Below are 18141 nucleotides of genomic sequence, written 5' to 3'. Positions count from 1 at the left end.
GAGCCTGCCTGCTTGGCGAGGGGTTAAGCTCCAGTCACACTAAATCACTCTAATTTCCTATTGCGTGGGCTGTGGATGGAAGGAGGAGAATGGAAAAAAAGGGCTGCCAAATCAGCTGGTTGAGTGTTCATTTCCCACTTGGCTTTAACCACCCGCTGCACAAAGATTCTTACTTCCCGATTTCTTAAAGCTGTAGAAAACAGGCCCTTGCAGCTTGTATCTTAGTTTCTGTAACTGACTGTAGCTAGCCTTTATTGGGCCCTTTGCTGATTTACATTTTTATAGAAAGATAGGGTACAAATGCGATAAACAAGGAAGCACGCAGGCATAAAAGCAGACTCCTAGTAACAGAACCCTGCCTGAGAATAAGTATTGAGTGTGTTTGCTTCTGTCTAGAGTTATTGTGCAAGGAAATTTAGAAGCAGCAAAGTAATAGCAATTCCTGACAACCAATCACACAGGTACATCAGTAATTAGCTAACTACCAAGGCTGAGAAAGGCAGCAAGTATAAAGTTGGTCTTCCAAAGTGATTCCTTCAATATCATGTGTTTCCTGGAAAAGAGAAATCCATTCCCACCTCCACGCAGCACATAGGGCAAATACCTCAAAGTCTGACGCTCCTGCTCTATTATCCTTATCTGTGTCTCAATCATTGCCTTATGAACTTTGATATCCGCAGTTCTTTCTTCCATTGCTGTTTGAAGTTGCTGCTTCCGTTTTTCCAGGGAAAGAACTTGCTCTGCCTTGTTGTACAGGGTATCTCTTACACGTTTCAGCTCCAGTTTCAGGAGGTTATCTTCAATCAACATATCCTTCAGTTGGCAAAAGAAAAAGCATATTCAGCACTAAATCCAAAGCCTCCTGAGATGTAACTTTTTTTTTTTAATAGTTTGGTTTCCAAACTTGTGACACGTCAATTTAGGTATGCCCAAGGGCCATGGACAGTCTGTCAGTGCAAAGAACCCAAGAATCTGTGTGGGTCAGCATTATAATAATTCTTTTTATTTATACCTGCTTATCTGCTCTGGCTTTTTTGAGTAGCTTCTCTGATTTTTCAGTGAAAAGATTTAGCTCATCTACTCTGGTTGTCAAGCCAGCCATTTCTTCTCCAGTCTTAGTCATAGCCAACTTGATAAAATGGATGTCATTCTGAAAGAAAGAAAAAAAGAGTTGCTTTTAGTTTGGTCATAAATACTGTTTTGTTATCAGCAGACCCTTGCCACATCCCAGATCCTTACCTGAGCAAAATGTATTTAGGTCTCAGGCATCTATGGTTACATTTAAACCCCTTCCTTCGTCCAAGAAGCTCAGAAACATGGGTGACATCTATTGATGTCCATCTGCTTGCATAACAGAAACCTACTACCACAACAAGATGTCTAGTTTCTCTTTTCCCCACTCCAGCATTCCCCAAGCACCCCCAAAATCTGCTTCAAATGGTCCCTGATCCTCTAGAGAAGAGGAAAGAGAAGTGTGCAAGGATGCCTGCTCATACTATATGAGATCTCCCCCTATAGAACTGGCATTCCCAACCACACCTCTGTCCTGATATTGGCTGAGGACAAATGTGCTTAGTTCCAAACAATGAGTTACATTGATTAGACCATTATGTGGGCTATAAATTAATCATCGCTGTAGGTGCAATCCCATGAGATGAAAAGCCATACTACCTGGAGTTTCTTCTGCTGTGCTTGTAGAGTATTGTATGCTTGTTTCTTTTCTTCTGCTATCTTCGAAAGTTCAGCAACTTTTGCTTCTAAAACTTGCTTCTCATCTGTGTTAAGCTCCCCATGCAAGCGTGACAGCCTTCTCTCAACTTGCTGTATGTAAAAATCCTGTTAAAAATATTTTAGGCAAGAAATAAAATGAACAGAGAGGCTGAAAAGCAAACAATTAGAGTCATTTCTATACATGCTAAAACATTAACACAAAAAAATTAGCTGTAGGACAGGCACCTAATTAAGTAATTGTTCCTGTACAATTGTTTCAGGCCTATAGGCCTTCTCATTTGTAGACTGTCTTAAAATGGATGGTGTGCAATGCTGGCTCCCAAGTAATCTTCTAAAAATATAACAAAGAGTCCCCAACCCAGAGAGAGTCTGCTTTAGGGAGGCTTACAGCTGAGTAGCAATCTTACCACTACCAGTAGATGCTGATAAAAAGGGGTAAATTTTCAAAGTGCTGCATAGGAGTTATGCATACAAATCCCATTAACAAATAACAGGATTTGGGCATGTTCATCTCTTGTATCGCTTCAAAAATTTACCCTGAAGCAGCCATGGTTCAGAGGAGCCATAGCAAAAAGCTGATTTGGAAATCATACAATCCCATTCCAAACATATTTACTTGGAAGTAAATGGAATTAGTCTCCAAGTAAATGGATTTTTTTTTCCTTTTTAGAAATAGCTTCCTCTAATATCAATGACACTTACTATCAGATAAATATATTTTATAACTGAAGGGTAAAACAATTTTATTAACTCTGAACTCAAATAAATATTCTCTTACTTAATGCTGTATTTTGCAAACACTTCTGATTTAGATTTTGTCAGAACTACACAATGAAAATATACACACAATTATATGTATGTCAGTGAAAGGCTGAAAATGATTTCTTGACCATCATCAACAGCACAGCTGGATTTCAAATCACAAAAGTCTAGGAGACTGTGCAAAGAAAGGAGAAATTTGTCAGGAAGGGGACACCTGTCAAAAGTGAATGTTTAAGAATTAGGAGTGCTCAGCCCATGGTGTTCTCCCAGTTCTTAAATGTCTACCTCTGCTTTCCCGTTCTTTTTAAAAACCCTCTCTTGCAGCAGATGTCCCTTTGCTGACACACACACACAGACACACACACACACACACACACACACACACACACACAAAACTTGCTATCCCTTACCTGCTTATACATGAGTTCTTGTTGTTTGAGTGTCTCAGCATCCACCCGGCATAAGCGACTGTGTAGGTTTTTCAGCTGTCCTTTGCGTCCATCTATTTCAGATGAGCAACACTTCTCCTTGTCTTTAAGTTTCTGCAGCTCCTTAATTCTTTTGAACTGTTTGTCTCGCAGATGTTGTTCCAGTGCCTCTCTCTCCTAATGGTGTTAAAAACGTTCAAAATGTGAATGCTGTGCTATCTGTTGCTTTATCAATCTTTCCAATTCCAAGGTTGCTTCCAGGTGACCAATTTGTTTGTAGAATGTTTGCATGGAGGTTATATGACACTCGCTATTTATTAAGCATTCATTCTGAATCCTACCAGTGAAACAGTGATAACCAGAAAGCACCCTAAGAATTTAAATGACTACACAAGGATGCACTTTAAAGTTTAACCCGAGTTAAGATTAGTTACCTTGGATGGGTCTGTCCCTCTTTGGGATATGCACCTATTCTGCTCTGGCACCCAGGCCACCCCTTACCTGACACCTCCATCTTGCCTCTCCCTTTTCTTTCTAGAGATAGACCATTCCCACTCTCACTCCCACTATAACTTGTTGCAAAGTGTCACCTGAAAGACAACCACTCAGACAATTCTATCTCTCTCATCTACCTAAAGGGCAGACCACTATGTCCCTAAGAAAATAAGTTTTAACTTATTCATCCACTGATCTACCAAACACCGTTAGCAATTACCATAACTGAACACAAAAATATAATTCACTTTGACTGAAATGAGATCTCATTCTTTCTAAATGATTAAGATATTTTAATAACACATAGCGATCCTAAAACATACAGTGTTAAATAAGATTCAGTCCCAGCAACACTGCTTTCCTACAAGGGAGACTGGGGGCAGCCACTGAGGAACAGAAGCCCAAGTGGAAAGAAAGCAATTTTGAGTGCATTATTCCCTGCCCATATCTTTTCACCATGAATTAATAGATGTGGCAAATAGACATGCATGGCTAATTTTGATGGAAAGCGTACTTATGACTAACACATTACAGACATTGTTCATCCTAGTTAAACTATCACCCCTCAGCTGTGGAACTGCTATGCTCTCGGGTTATCCACTTCCTGTGTAAGGAAAAAAGCACTGCACATGGTTTAGCTGCCCTCCTAAGAATATTACGGATAATCTCTTGCAGTCTGCAGTCAGGTTGTTTCATTTCAGTGCTTTCAGGTTCTCTGCCTTATTGTTATTTTAATTCAACTACTATTAATCCACATTTAGAAAATTCTAGACTTAAGTTCAAAGAAGAATTTAAAGTGCTTCTTGTTGAATTATGAAGTCACTTGAGGTCTAGTGTTATAGTATCATATGCCAAAAAAATAGCATTTAGAATAGAGCACAGTCCAGTGTCACAAACCGGTCCATGTTGTCTCACCAATACTACAAGATCAGTACCATTATGCAAAAATAGCCATTTTGGAAGACTGTCTGCTAAGCTTAAGGAGTGGAGACAACTGAGCTGTGTTCCCATCTTAAGTAATTTCAATAAAATATTTTGTCAGTGCTAGGAAGGGCACTAATCTACCTCTTGTGTCTATACAGATTGTTGATATTCAAGTTCCTTATGAAGATTCTGGGACAGCTCAGTCAGTAGAACATGAGACTCTTAATCTCAGGGTCGTTGAGTCTGAGCCCCACATTGGACTAAAGATTCCTGCATTGCAGGGGGTTGGATTGGATGACCCTTGTGGTCCCTTCCAACTCTATAATTGTATGATTTTATAACAGGCATTGATTGTGAGCCTCTTAGACCAGAAAAAATGTCATCCAGAATATTAAAGCTTTGCACAACTGAATAGAAGAAGAAGAAGAAGAGTTTGGATTTGATATCCCGCTTTATCACTACCCTAAGGAGTCTCAAAGCGGCTAACATTCTCCTTTCCCTTCCTCCCCCACAACAAACACTCTGTGAGGTGAGTGAGGCTGAGAGACTTCAAAGAAGTGTGACTAGCCCAAGGTCACCCAGCAGCTGCATGTGGAGGAGTGGAGACGCGAACCCGGTTCCCCAGATTACGAGACTCTTAACCACTACACCACACTGGCTCTCAATTATTAAAATACCGTTCATTTTTACCTTTCATGCTTCTTCGTATGAACAGTTCCTGTAAGGATCATTATTCTAGGTTTTCCTTAAATTACTTATTAAAAAAAATCCCATGTGGAAATAATGACCAGACTTTCCTTACATCCTCTGTGATTCATTGGGTGATTCAAGGATTTTTGCTTTTGTGGTGCTTGTTATAACATTTGAGTTCCTTCACCTTAGAACTGTTGATTCTCTTTCCTCTGTGAATCTCATTCCCAATTCAGTCAAAACACATTTGTCTGGCATACACCTGATCTTACAGGTTTTCATCTCAAAATTTCTTAATACGTTTATCTCGGTTCTTAATGGAAGTTCAAAGTATTGCGGAAATGATTAATCAGATAGAGCTCACATGGACAACAAATATTTCTGTAAAGTAACATATAAAAACTGAAACCAAATTGTCAAAGGTATCCATGTCCAATGGCACTTTGACAAACTGCTGGTAACAGTGAAAGAAAGTATGCTTTTTTATATATTTGCTTTTACCTTGACACTTTTCTCTTTCTCTTTCAGGAGCTCTTCCATTCTGGCTGCTTTTTCTTCTAAAGTCAGTGCTTGGTTTGTCACATATTTCAGTTTACTCGCAAGACTGTCATTCTGGTCCTTTATCACGTTTAGTCTGAGCACAGATTTATGGGGTGAGAAGGAAAGTTACATATAATTTTCAAAAGAGAAAACTGGAGCTAATATCCCTAACCCTCAAATTAATATAAACTACATGTAACTCTAAGAAATGTAATTTGCTATTTAGGACCTCTAACAACTTACTTAGTAAGGAGCCCAAATTTCAGCCATTGTTTTGATATAGTTTAAAGACAAAATAAATCAGATAGTTTTATTACACTTAATAGCTTATCACATATTAAGATATGAATCAGGAAACACCTTTAAAGCTTTATCAAAAATGGAATTGGGAATTTCCTGGTCAACTCTCATACTTTTCCAGAATGTAGAAGAGAATGGATGGAATACTGTACCATTCAGAGAGAATCTACAGATTGGTATGGAAAAGAGAAGACAAGAGAATAAATTCTAGCTGGGGAGGTAGGGGAGACAATGTTTAGCGTCCAGGTAATACGGCACCTTGTCCTAAACTATGCTCCAAGTCCTGAAGTTTCCCTAAGTCTTTAAAAAAAAAACACCTAGCTAACAAAAAATGGTTCAGTAAATGTTAAATAGTCATATTTGTGACTCTGCCCATGCCATTGCTTTTCATCATTGTCTAAAGTATCTATTCTTCTAGTACTTGTTACATAAGTATTTTTAAAATAACTATGGCAGTCATCTCACCATTTATAATGCCTACCTTAAAGTTTTCTCTTGGATTTCCTTTTTAAGGTTAGCTACATTCATCCTCATCGCTTCTAACTCAGAAGCAGTTCCATCCACAGTAGCTTTCAAGGTATCCAGCTAATGGTTAGGTTTCATGAATATTGAAAACATAAGTGTTTATTCAGAGTACTGTGGTCATTTTGAAATCATAGCTGTCAGGCAGCCCACCAACTTCCCACATTTGTATTGTAACACAGATTTTGTATTTGTAACACAGACTTTATTTTTTATTACTAACAGCTAGCTATTATAAATATTACTTTGATACAGAAAACCTGCATTTCTGTCATGCAAACATTCCCAATTTTAGGTGCGCACCCCTTGTTTTCATACCTTTTTACTTTAAATTTTATGTATATTTCTCTGTGAACTTCCCATCAAAAACCTTATTGAAATGAAAGCATGTATAGTATTGGCTTTTTCTCAGTTTATGCTACTTGATTGTGAAGTGCAGGAATAAACTACAAAGTCCACTCCAGTGGACTGAGTCCACAGATTTCACTTCACTAGGCCACAAATGTTGATCTTAGGATCTGGGTGACTCAAGTTCAAATACCGTATTTTTCGCACGATTGGACGCACCGGACCAAAGGACGCACCTAGTTTTTTTTGGGGGGAAATAAAGGAAAAAAAATTCCCCTTTATTTCCCCCCCAAAAGCAGGTCAGGGAAACCGAACCAGGTCGAGGAACAGCGGGATAGTGGCGCTGCGCCTCCCTGCTGTCCCCCGAGCTTGTGGGGCTGGCTGATGTCTGCCTGGCGCGCGGGGCGCTCTGCTTCAGGGCGCCCCACCCGCCGGGCGGCAGGCTACTATCCGCAGCGTGGGGAGCCCTGCGGGGAACTCCTGCAAGGCTCCCCACTCTGCGGATGTCTGCCTGGCGCGAGGGGCGCTCTGCTTCAGGGCGCCCCACCCGCCAGGCAGCAGGCTGCTATCCGCCATGTGGGGAGCCCTGTGGGGAATTCCTGCAAGGCTCCCCACGCTGCGGATGTGTTCCCGAAGCGCCTGGAGCTCTGCTTTCAGGGTGCCCGACGCTCTGGGAAGCAGGCTGCTATCCGCAGCCTAGACACGGCTAGCAGAGCGCTAATCCCGAAGCTTGGGGCGTGCGGAGCTCAGCGCGCCCCAAGCTTCTGGGCGCCGGCAAGGTCTCCGCTAGCCCTTGCTGGCGCCCAGAAGCTTGGGGCGCGCTGAGCTCCGCACGCCCCAAGCTTCGGGATTAGCGCGGCGCTTCACTAGCCCTGGGAGAGCCCCGCAACGTCGCGGGGCTCTCCCAGGGCTAGCGAGACCTTGCCGGCACCCAGAAGCTTGGGGCGCGCTGAGCTCTGCACACCCCAAGCTTCGGGATTAGCGCGGCGCTTCGCTAGCCCTGGGAGAGCCCCGCGACGTCGCGGGGCTCTCCCAGGGCTAGCGAGACCTTGCCGGCACCCAGAAGCTTGGGGCGCGCTGAGCTCCGCACGCCCCAAGCTTCGGGATTAGCGCGGCGCTTCGCTAGCCCTGGGAGAGCCCCGCGACGTTGCGGGGCTCTCCCAGGGCTAGCGAGACCTTGCTGGCACCCAGAAGCTTGGGGCGCGCTGAGCTCCGCACGCCCCAAACTTCGGGATTAGCGCGGCGCTTCGCTAGCCCTGGGAGAGCCCTGCGACGTCGCGGGGCTCTCCCAGGGCTAGCGAGACCTTGCCGGCACCCAGAAGCTTGGGGCGCGCTGAGCTCCGCACGCCCCAAGCTTCGGGATTAGCGCGGCGCTTCGCTAGCCCTGGGAGAGCCCCGCGACGTCGCGGGGCTCTCCCAGGGCTAGCGAGACCTTGCTGGCACCCAGAAGCTTGGGGCGCGCTGAGCTCCGCACCCCCAAGCTTCGGGATTAGCGCGGCGCTTCGCTAGCCCTGGGAGAGTCCCGCGACGTCGCGGGGCTCTCCCAGGGCTAGCGAGACCTTGCCGGCACCCAGAAGCTTGGGGCGCGCTGAGCTCCGCACGCCCCAAGCTTCGGGATTAGCGCGGCGCTTCGCTAGCCCTGGGAGAGCCCCGCAACGTCGCGGGGCTCTCCCAGGGCTAGCGAGACCTTGCCGGCACCCAGAAGCTTGGGGCGCGCTGTGCTCCGCACACCCCAAGCTTCTGGATTAGCGCAGCGGTCCGCTAGCCGTGGGAGAGCCGCGCGACGTCGCGGGGCTCTCCCAGGGCTAGCGGAGACCTTGCCGGCACCCAGAAGCTTGGGGCGCACTGAGCTCCGCACGCCCCAAGCTTCGGGATTAATGCAGCGCTCCGCTAGCCATTTATACATATGTATAAATATCCCTTACATGCACTGACCATAACAAGTTTTGATTATAACTTCTTCTGATGAATCTGTTAGTAAACATCATACATAATGGGACTATCAGTTCTAGAAAGGTGTCTTCATTTTGCTGCGTTTTAACTTTCTCAAGTTTACAGCATATTTCTGCTATGACAGCATGGGCAAACATTTTGTTCCAAAGTGACATTCCAAACTGAAAAAGATTAAAGTCTCCAGACTATATATGATGTTAAAATTACCTCATCCTGGAACTGATTTCGATTGGCCTCCTCTTTTTGGTAATCTAGCCTCAGTTTGGTAGCCAGCCGATCAGCCACGGCGATTCTCTTCTCGTACTCCATGTTATTACCGCTCTCATTTGCCAAAAACTGAACCTTGTCTTTAAGCAAACTTTCCTTTGCACGGATTGCCCGCCTTGCCTGTGCTAAAAGCTAGGCACAGAAAAATATACAAATCAGTTGTAAACATGCTGCTGGATCAACAAACCAAGAACTGCAAAATATATATATATATATATGCTAGTTAAATTTGTTGTTCAGGGGACTGTTTGTTTTGTTTTCTTGCTTTAACAGTTAATGGTGGGAAAACCCAATTATATACTGTATTGGTACGAATATAGTCCACATTTCCCCCCAAAATCTGGCTTGTATAAAACCTGAGTACAGTCTTTAGTTGTGCACTTATAGGTAGAGAAGGTGTGATTTAAGATGAGGCCTCAGGAACCACAGAGAACTTTACTAATTTTTGTAAAAAGATTACCTGCCCTTCTCAATAGGTGGCACTGATTCCCCAATATTATTCTGTGTGAGACAAGTCTAGAGGTTGCATGTGTTTTTAAAATTGTGCCAGAGATTCATGACATTTTTTTCCTTCCAAAGAGAACTCATTTTACGAGTGCGGTCTATATTTTGGGGTGGCTTATATTCAGACCAATATGATAAAACCCATATGACATTCAGCTCTTTGGGAAATGGAAGCCCAGATGAACTTACATATCTTAAGAGGTCAAAAAGCCAGAAAATAGTTTACCAAGGCACACTTATCTATTTCTTGATCTCTTTTCTGCATTTGTTCTATGGTGCTCTCCCACTGCCTGATAAGTTCTTGTCTTTCATGATGAACCCTGCGGAAATCCTCAGCTGTTTTATCCAACTCTATCTGTAAAGAGAAGTAGAAACTAATAACAATGTATTCCAGGTATAAGAAGCACTTGAAGTATTACCGCAAAACCCATTCTCCAGTGGACAAACCTGAGCAGCCAAGGTTTCTGTAAGCTCATTGTCAAGAATTCTGCGTCTGTTATTACATTGTACAGTCAGCATTTCGATCTGTAGAGTTAACATCTGAAAAGATAATGAAACATACTTTTAAAAATACTGAACTCTAATTATAAAATAGTTAGAAGTTAATAAGGCATTACCACTGCCATGTTTTCAGAAAACATCAGGTCATAAAATCCTAAGGCTAGGAAGAGCTCAAAGATTATCTGGACCATCTACTTATAACCCCATCGGAAGTATCCAATGTGGCTGTTTTGCTCATGCAACAAAATACCACTTTGCACAACCAAACCTCTTCTCCTCCATTCTGCACCCCACCCCTCATAATCCACTCCAGATTTTCACATTTGATATTGTCTTATTTTGTTGTAAAATTCCGTTAATAAAGAAATAATAGTTGCAAACATCCATGTTTCGCATCTCATATCTTAGTATGGCACTACACCTCTTTCTCATCCAACCAGATGATGCAAGTAATATGGACTTGGGGGGCTGGGGTTGGGGGTGTGTTACACGTGACCTTTAAATAAAATATATACATACTTGCAATTTGCTATCATCTTGCTGTGCATACTTCTGGATTGCAACTGCATCGTTGTCTTTGCGTGCAGATTCTTCTAACCAAGCCTCCAAAGCTTGTTGGTCCCAGTTCATTTGGCATCTTAAGGCTTCCAGCTTCTGAGTCACTTTGAAAATATTGTTCTAATATAGTAGGAAGGAAAAAGGGGGGGGAGGAGATGTAATAAAAAAACCATACAATATCATATTTTTATTAGCCCAACAAACAACTATGCTATGGCTAACTTGAGGCTGCTTACCTATGGAAAATATGGAGTTTAAATACTGTCAGAATCTGTTTTGTGTATCTCTTGGTTCTCTGCCTTTCCCCCCTCCAGTAATCTGAAATCCTACTCTGAAGACTAGTCTGAAGACACTGAGTTACAGTAGATGAGAGTGATGGGCCCGAATAAATAAAAACAGGTTGTATTTATAACGTTGAAAGGACTTTTAATTCACATGACTGCTTCCAAGAAAGGTAAGGGGACAGACTAAAAGGTAAAGGTACCCCTGCCCGAAGGCCAGTCGTGACCGACTCTAGGATTGTGCGCTCATCTCACTCTAGAGGCTGGGAGCCGGCGCCGTCCGAGGACACTTCCGGGTCACGTGGCCAGCGTGAAAAAGCTGCTCCGGCGAGCTCACCCCGCTGCGGGGATTCGAACCGCCAACCATATGATCGGCAAGTCCTAGGCACTGAGGTTTCACCCACAGCGCCACCCGCGTCAAGGGGACAGACTAGCTGCTTCCAAATCTTTCCTATATATGTGTATTTGTACCAGACATGGCGGGACAGTCACATGTGTTTTAAGCATGTATCTACCGTGTTCATATAAAAACCAGAACTGGAAGTGGATCTACTACTTTACAGCAAAAGAGGTGAGTGAAGAAGGGGACAAAAAGCAATCCCCTTTTCCAACCTTACTTCTATATTGCTTTAAACATTTTCTCTCTCTACCCAACTAGTTTCTGGCATTGGAGCTGGCTAGGAGAAATTGCATAAAAGCAGACACACACCTAGCACAACTGACATGTCACTCTAGTTTGACCCTTTTGGAGGAGATAAAAATGATCATTATCATTGCTGGGATCCAAAGACTTCTTTTGACACTTCTTACTTCTTCTGCAAGTTCAGTGGAATTGTACACAGTGGATTCTCATGCCATATGAGAAAACATCAGTATAACATACCAATAATATGCATAAAACCATCTGTTACTACAAATCCATGCCAAACACCAACTATTACTGAGGGAGCAATCCTATGCACAAGAAACCCACATAAAGCAAGCCTGGGAAAATAATGCAGCATAAAGTTACACCAGATCTAAACCTCATGTGGCAGCAGGCCTGCTGCTGCTTTGCCTAAGCATGGCAGAGGGAAAACAAGCCTTTAAAATAGTGTTCTGTGCTGGGTTGCCAAGGCAAGTGACCAAGATGAATGGGTTTAGGATGCAGATGAAGTCCTCCCTCTCTGGTCCCACTTCTGTCACGCCTCTGAACTGCCCCATTTGAGGAATTTACACTGGCCTTCGGTTACCCAGCTTTGGCTCAGTTGGGATGAATAAGTTATGTAGCTAAGCCTCTGAACTCATTGCTTGTGCTGCTGGGAAGGACAAGCCCCTCTTGGAATGTTAAAACTGTGAACTCCCCCTCCACTGAAGGCTTCAGGTGTGAATATGTGTGAATAAACCATATTTCTAAGACGCACAAACTCTGCTGTGCCTCATTTTTCCAAGGAATCAAAAACCCTGGTTAAGTACGAAGAACCCAGAATCTCTTGCTACTGCTCAGCAAAGATTAGGGTGGCCTGTAACAATATTTACTTACTTCATTTATGAGTTACACCTCATAAAACATCCCAAGGCGATTCTACAATAGCCCAATATGAGTGCCTCAATAAGAGACTGCTTCTTATTAAGTACAGTTTTGCCCCAAGTAAATAGTTCCTGGAAAATCGAGTGATAAGCAGGGACAGGCTATAGATAAGCAATAGAGAACATGTTTTGCATGCCCAAGGTCCCAGATTCAATCCCAAACATTTCCTGCCATTCAAAGATGTTAAATTATTTTTGTATGCCACAACTACTGCTCGTATTTTGTTAGCTAAAAAGTGGAAAACCCAAGAATTACCAACAATAGAAGAATGGCAGATGAAGATGATGGATTTTTCGGGGCTAGCCGACCTAACCGGAAGAGTCCGCGACCAGAAGGAGGAGGAATATCAGGAAGAATGGAATAAATTTAATGATAATTTAGTTAAATTTGTTAAGTTAAACTAACCGGAAATAGCTTGCAGATACTTAATGGGCTTAGGATTTTATTTATGTTAAGTGATGAATTAATATGTTTAATTCTATAAGGTGAAGATTTAAGGATGTTAATATTTAAGTTAAATTTCATAAAAATTGGGATTTGGAAAACCGTTAAAAGGATATGCAATGAAATTCAACTAAGGGGAAGCGAGGAAGTCACTTATCAAAGTTAATAACTGTAATTTTCAATAAGGCTATGATTTATGTTTGCTATGTTTGTTTGTCGTGTGTGTGTGTGTGTGTGTGTGTGTATTTGTTTGTTTATTTATAATATTGTGAAAACCAATAAATGGGGGGGGGGGGGGACAACAAACATTTCCTGCCAGTCACCATAAACAGAACTGAGCTAGATGAACTAAATGTCTGACAACTTTTTAAGTTTCAAATCAACCATGTTAAAGTGACCAAACCAAGACAGTAGTTCAGATAACCACTTCCACATTGTACCCTAATCTTGCATTAAAAACCTTAAATACTTGGATCATTAAAATACTTTAGGAGGGAATGCTGCAATAAAACAGTATGAATATCAAAACTGTTGCTGTGTGAAGTCCTTTGTTTGATGCAGCTGAGAAGCTCAGCGCAAGAATAGCAGCAGAGAAAGCTTCCAACTTTAGGAATATATTTTTCAGATATGTGATGAAATACTTGAAACATACTTCTTGACTATTTTTCTTCTCTCGTAATGAAACCATTTCATTCTCCAGTCTTTGAATCTCGCTTTTCAGTCGCCCCACTTCTCTCTCTGCGAGGGATTTAAAATGCTGCTCAGTTTCAATTTCATTCTGCCTGGCTCTGAAAAGAGACTAAAGAGAAAGGCAATTAATTATTTTTCAGGGTTAACAAGCAGTGATGATTTAAAGGCACCTTTTGTGTTTGTTTCCTTTTTAGAAGAAATTGAAGTTAAAAATGGATGGAAATTTATAAAACATACAGCTAAGGAGTTCCACTTAAGTAAATATCCAAGAACCTTTCTGATAGGCATTGAGACTTAGAAAGGTACGAGTTTTGTATAACAAAAGATCCAGCATCTTCTCTTGAAGCAGTTTCCTACGGTTAGCTATCCAAGTGATGCAAACATTTCAAATGAGATTTTGAATCCATTATTTTATTTTTCTGTAGTCCAGAGCAGAACAAATGTAGTGTTAATTATATTCATGTGGGTTTCTCTACCAATTTGGAGTCTATTTCATTCAAAAAAACATAACTGCAGCAAACATCTTAATATCAAGAGCTGCTATATAAATTAACTGACAGAAATTATTAACTGTCATGATTAATAATCATTTATTTTTCCAGATAAAATGTTCTATCTCTTACAAAGAAGTTCCGTAATCTTATCTAGAACCAGCATATTAAATATAACCAGTTATAAGATCTCTCGTTTTTGCTAGAATCCCTTTGACTTATAAAAATCCATTAAATCTTAAGTGCCCACACTATCAATGATATCATTTTGCTTATAACATTTCTTTTGTAAATATTATGAACCCGCCATGCATTGCCTACTGACAAACGAGGAATACAACTCATTTAAAAATTATGTTTGGAAATAATCAATGCAAAACACAAGCAACAATGATAAACAATGAACATAAGTAACAATGATCAACACCCCTTTTCTGTTTCATGTACCCTGATCTTATGCATGTTTACGCAGAAGCGAACCCTACAGAGTTAAATGTGTCTTATTTGCAAATAATCGCACACAGGATTACAGCTCTGCATAACAATCCTAAGCATATTTCCTTAGAAGTAAATTCCATTAAGTTTATTTATGCTTAATAAGTGTGCATAGGATGGCAGGCCTGAAAGGCTGTAATACAGCAACATTTCTGGTTAGTGTCTGGATGGGAGATCACATGGAATCTTATGTTTACTACCTTGAAGGGAAGAAAGATGCATATATTCAGATAAAATTGAAATCCAGTGCCAATTTAGTTGGGAGTATGCCTCACTGAACACAGTGGGATTTACTTCAAAATAAACACGAACAGGACTACATTACACATGTATTTCAAAGAAGCACTCTTAAGCATCTACCTGTGTCAAATTAAACTCTTGCCTGACGTTCTTCAAATGTGATGTCATTGCAGCAATACGGTCTTCAAAGTCAGTCAACTGATTTTGTAAGTTTGCCTTTTCTTTTTGCAATTTTTGCAGCTGTAAACAAAATTCAATATATTTTAGTGTTACAAAATATTGGAAGTATTAGAAGATCAGAAGATGGTCAGGTCTTTTAGATACTATTGCATTTAGGGGTGGGGAAGAAAAACCACAAAGTCTTCATACATGAACATATTTGGTGATTTGTTCAGAAATAAATTGGTGTATTCACGTTTCACCACTAGAAGCCCAGCATGTTTCACAGTACTCCCCTTATCAGCTGTTTATATCACCACATCTTCAATTCATCAGATATGTTTGTTTGTGTACACACCAAGGTATGTTGACAGGGTGGGGATGTCTTTACCCCATGCAAAGGTGTTTACACTTTGGTTAGAAACGAATTAGCAATTAAGAAAGGCTTAAGGATCCAATCAGTGTGAAGCTGTTTTAAGAGACAATACATCAAACAGTAGCATTTTACACCAAATTTCAGGATACATATGCATTAAATGCCCAGCACTGGAAACACACAGTAAATGGGAGTCAGCGCAGCCATCCATAAAATATATCCACTTTTAAAGACAAGTTAACCCTACTTCCTTCCCTGTTTACCGTACTTTGTCACAGTTTAACCAATACACGCATCCTAACCCTGTGTAAAAATAGATTTTGGCTGGGTTGGATATAAAATTTGTTCGTGCAGGAGACTGGACAAACTCCAACCATAATGCATATATAATAAAATTTACTGCCACATGGCGTTTAGCCTAAATGGCCTTTTAAAATGATTACATAAATGCACGGAAAATTACTCTCTTAACACCTATTAGCTATTATAGCTAACTTGGAACCTTCATGTCCAAAGTCAATTCATCTCTGAATACCATATGCTGGGCACAAACAATAAAGGCCGCCTTTACACCCAGCTCATGTTCCTACCTCATCTGGTTAGCCAGTGTAAGGAAACAGAACGCTGAACTAAAATAAGCAGACGGACCTTTACTCTGATCCAGCAGTGCTCTCCTAAGCCAACTTTTCTGACCAATTATGGACAGCTCCAGAAATATAAATATAAAGAGCAGAACACAGCCCTACGAGGCACCATACTGCATCAGCACAATGTTTCCCAAACCCTAGGTAGTTGAGGCATGCTTTATTTTCTCCTCTGAATTCCAGGAACACTTCGCTCTTGCCCTTGAAGAAAACTCCTATTTTGAACCGCCTCTGCTGTGCACTAGTCACTCTGCATTGGAAGGCAGCAAGCCCAAAGTAGATGTACTTATGCAGAGATGGAGCAGCAGCCTCGCAGGTCTATTAACAGCTCTTAGCCAGAGCTAACAGAGTATATGCCTCTGAAAACCAGTTGCTGCCGGGAGGCACAGGGGGAGCTGCTGCTTGGAATTCAGTTTTAGATGGACCCCTAAGTGAGACTGAGGGCCTAGAAGCAAGGCTCTTCTTTAAATTCGCTTCCAGTGCCATATTGCTGCATCTTTGTACCGGGGAAAGACTGAAATGTCCCCATCACACCCTATGCAAAGATGAGGCACACATCTTTCACACACAGAGAGCATCCTTGGAAGTAGAGTTTGACCAGAAGAATTTTTGCGCCAGAGCATAATGCAATGAGAAAGCAGGCGGACACTTTTGTGTGGGGTTTTTTTGGGGGGTGGTGGATTCTTTGGTTTCAGTTCTTCTATCAGCAATGGTTGTGGCACACTAAGCACATAGTTGAGGAAATTCCTGCACTTGGGGGGCTGGTCGGCCAAAATCACCCAACCCACACCTCACTTTCCAGGAGATCCCACTCCTCCAAGCTCCAATAACATTTGGAGTGGGGAGCCTTTACAGCCCCACTCATTTTTAATTGGCATCATAGAAATGTAGAGTTGGAAGGGACCCCGAGGGTCATTTAGTCCAACCCCCTACAATGCAGGAATCTCATCCGAAGCACCCAGGGGACAGATAGCCATGCAACCTCTGCTGAAAAACCTCCAACCTCTGCTGAAAAACCTCCAAGGAAGGAGAGTCCGCAGATTCCAGAGGGAGGCCATTCCACCATGGAGCAGCTCTCACTGCCGGGAAATTTTTCGGCATCTGCTTCCTGGTAACTTGAATCCACTGGTTCGAGTCCTACCCTCCGGAGCAGGAGAAAACAAGCCTGCTCCCTCTTCCATGAGACACCCTTGGAGATATGTGAAAGGTGGATATACAGTGGTACCTCGGGTTAAGTACTTAATTCGTTCCGGAGGTCCGTTCTTAACCTGAAACTGTTCTTAACCTGAGGTACCACTTTAGCTAATGGGGCCTCCTCCCGCCGCTGTGCAATTTCTGTTCTCATCCTGAAGCAAAGTTCTTAACCCAAGGTAATATTTCTGAGTTAGCGGAGTCTGTAACCTGAAGCGTCTGTAACCTGAAGCGTATGTAACCCGAGGTACCACTGTATTTCCTCTTTCCCAGGCTAAACATATGCCAATCCTTCAACCGTTCCTCATCAGGCCAGGCTTCCAGACCTTTCATCATCTTGGTCTCTTGCCTGTGTTCCAGCTTGTCCATGTCCTTATTCAGTGATGGCGCCCCAAAACGGGACAAAGCGCTCCAGGTGCGGCCTGACCAAGGCAGACTCCGAGATGGAGCCAAGGGGGCTTGGAAGAGGAAGGGGGTCCCGCCCCACCCGCCCTGGCCTGTCTTACCCCACCCCACCCCGGCCCGCCTACTCGCCTCGTCCTCCAGAGCCTTGTTTTCCGCGTTGGCCACGGGGATGGCGAAGCCGTCGTCCCAGTCGAGCTCGGCCAGTATCGAAGCGGTGGAGTCGGCTCCGCCATGGCCGCGGTCGCCCAAGGCGTTCATGGCGCCCCTTCCTCAGCTCGGGGCTCCCGCCGCCGCCGCCGCCGCCGATGCCGGCCCTGAGCAAAGCCAGACGCGCGCCGTTGGTTGCCTTGGCAACGGCCGGCGCGAGGCCTTGGCAACCGCCGCGCAGGCAGGCAGGCAGGCAGGCAGGCCTCATCCTGGGCCCGGCGGGTTTATAAAGCCAAGAGCGGTGCTGCGGGGGCGGGATTCTCCCTACGCCTCCTCACTCGGGGTCCGGCAACACGAGGCGCCTCCAGACCCGTGTTTATAGTGCTCCTCGTGAGCACGAACATTTCGCAGCTTGCACGCCACGTCGGAGGCGTCAGAATAGACTGATATCCCAGTCCCATTGAATCTGGGTTTAATTCCCACAT

The 18141-nt window shown here is 43.0% G+C and overlaps 1 protein-coding gene across 1 annotated transcript in view; it reads right to left on the bottom strand.

The window, feature by feature from the left end:
• Window positions 1-17871, bottom strand: part of CCDC39 (coiled-coil domain 39 molecular ruler complex subunit) — a 28166-nt gene extending 10295 nt beyond the window's left edge. Inside the window, exons 1-13 of the mRNA XM_077929748.1 lie at window positions 17639-17871; window positions 14855-14974; window positions 13471-13617; window positions 10485-10643; window positions 9912-10004; window positions 9691-9819; window positions 8901-9092; window positions 6352-6455; window positions 5532-5664; window positions 2904-3098; window positions 1672-1836; window positions 1013-1150; window positions 605-813 (exon numbers count right to left, since the gene is read on the bottom strand). Coding sequence (XP_077785874.1) covers window positions 605-813; window positions 1013-1150; window positions 1672-1836; window positions 2904-3098; window positions 5532-5664; window positions 6352-6455; window positions 8901-9092; window positions 9691-9819; window positions 9912-10004; window positions 10485-10643; window positions 13471-13617; window positions 14855-14974; window positions 17639-17767 — 1913 coding nt within the window. The 5' untranslated portion in view covers window positions 17768-17871. The remainder of the gene's footprint in view (window positions 1-604; window positions 814-1012; window positions 1151-1671; window positions 1837-2903; window positions 3099-5531; window positions 5665-6351; window positions 6456-8900; window positions 9093-9690; window positions 9820-9911; window positions 10005-10484; window positions 10644-13470; window positions 13618-14854; window positions 14975-17638) is intronic.
• Window positions 17872-18141: the final 270 nt, after the last annotated feature.

Source organism: Podarcis muralis, chromosome 6 (assembly GCF_964188315.1).
Source record: "Podarcis muralis chromosome 6, rPodMur119.hap1.1, whole genome shotgun sequence".
Taxonomy (NCBI): Eukaryota; Metazoa; Chordata; class Lepidosauria; order Squamata; family Lacertidae; genus Podarcis; species Podarcis muralis.
The sequence above is the reverse complement of the archived record's forward strand: the minus strand, read 5'-3'. Positions and strand labels throughout refer to the sequence as shown.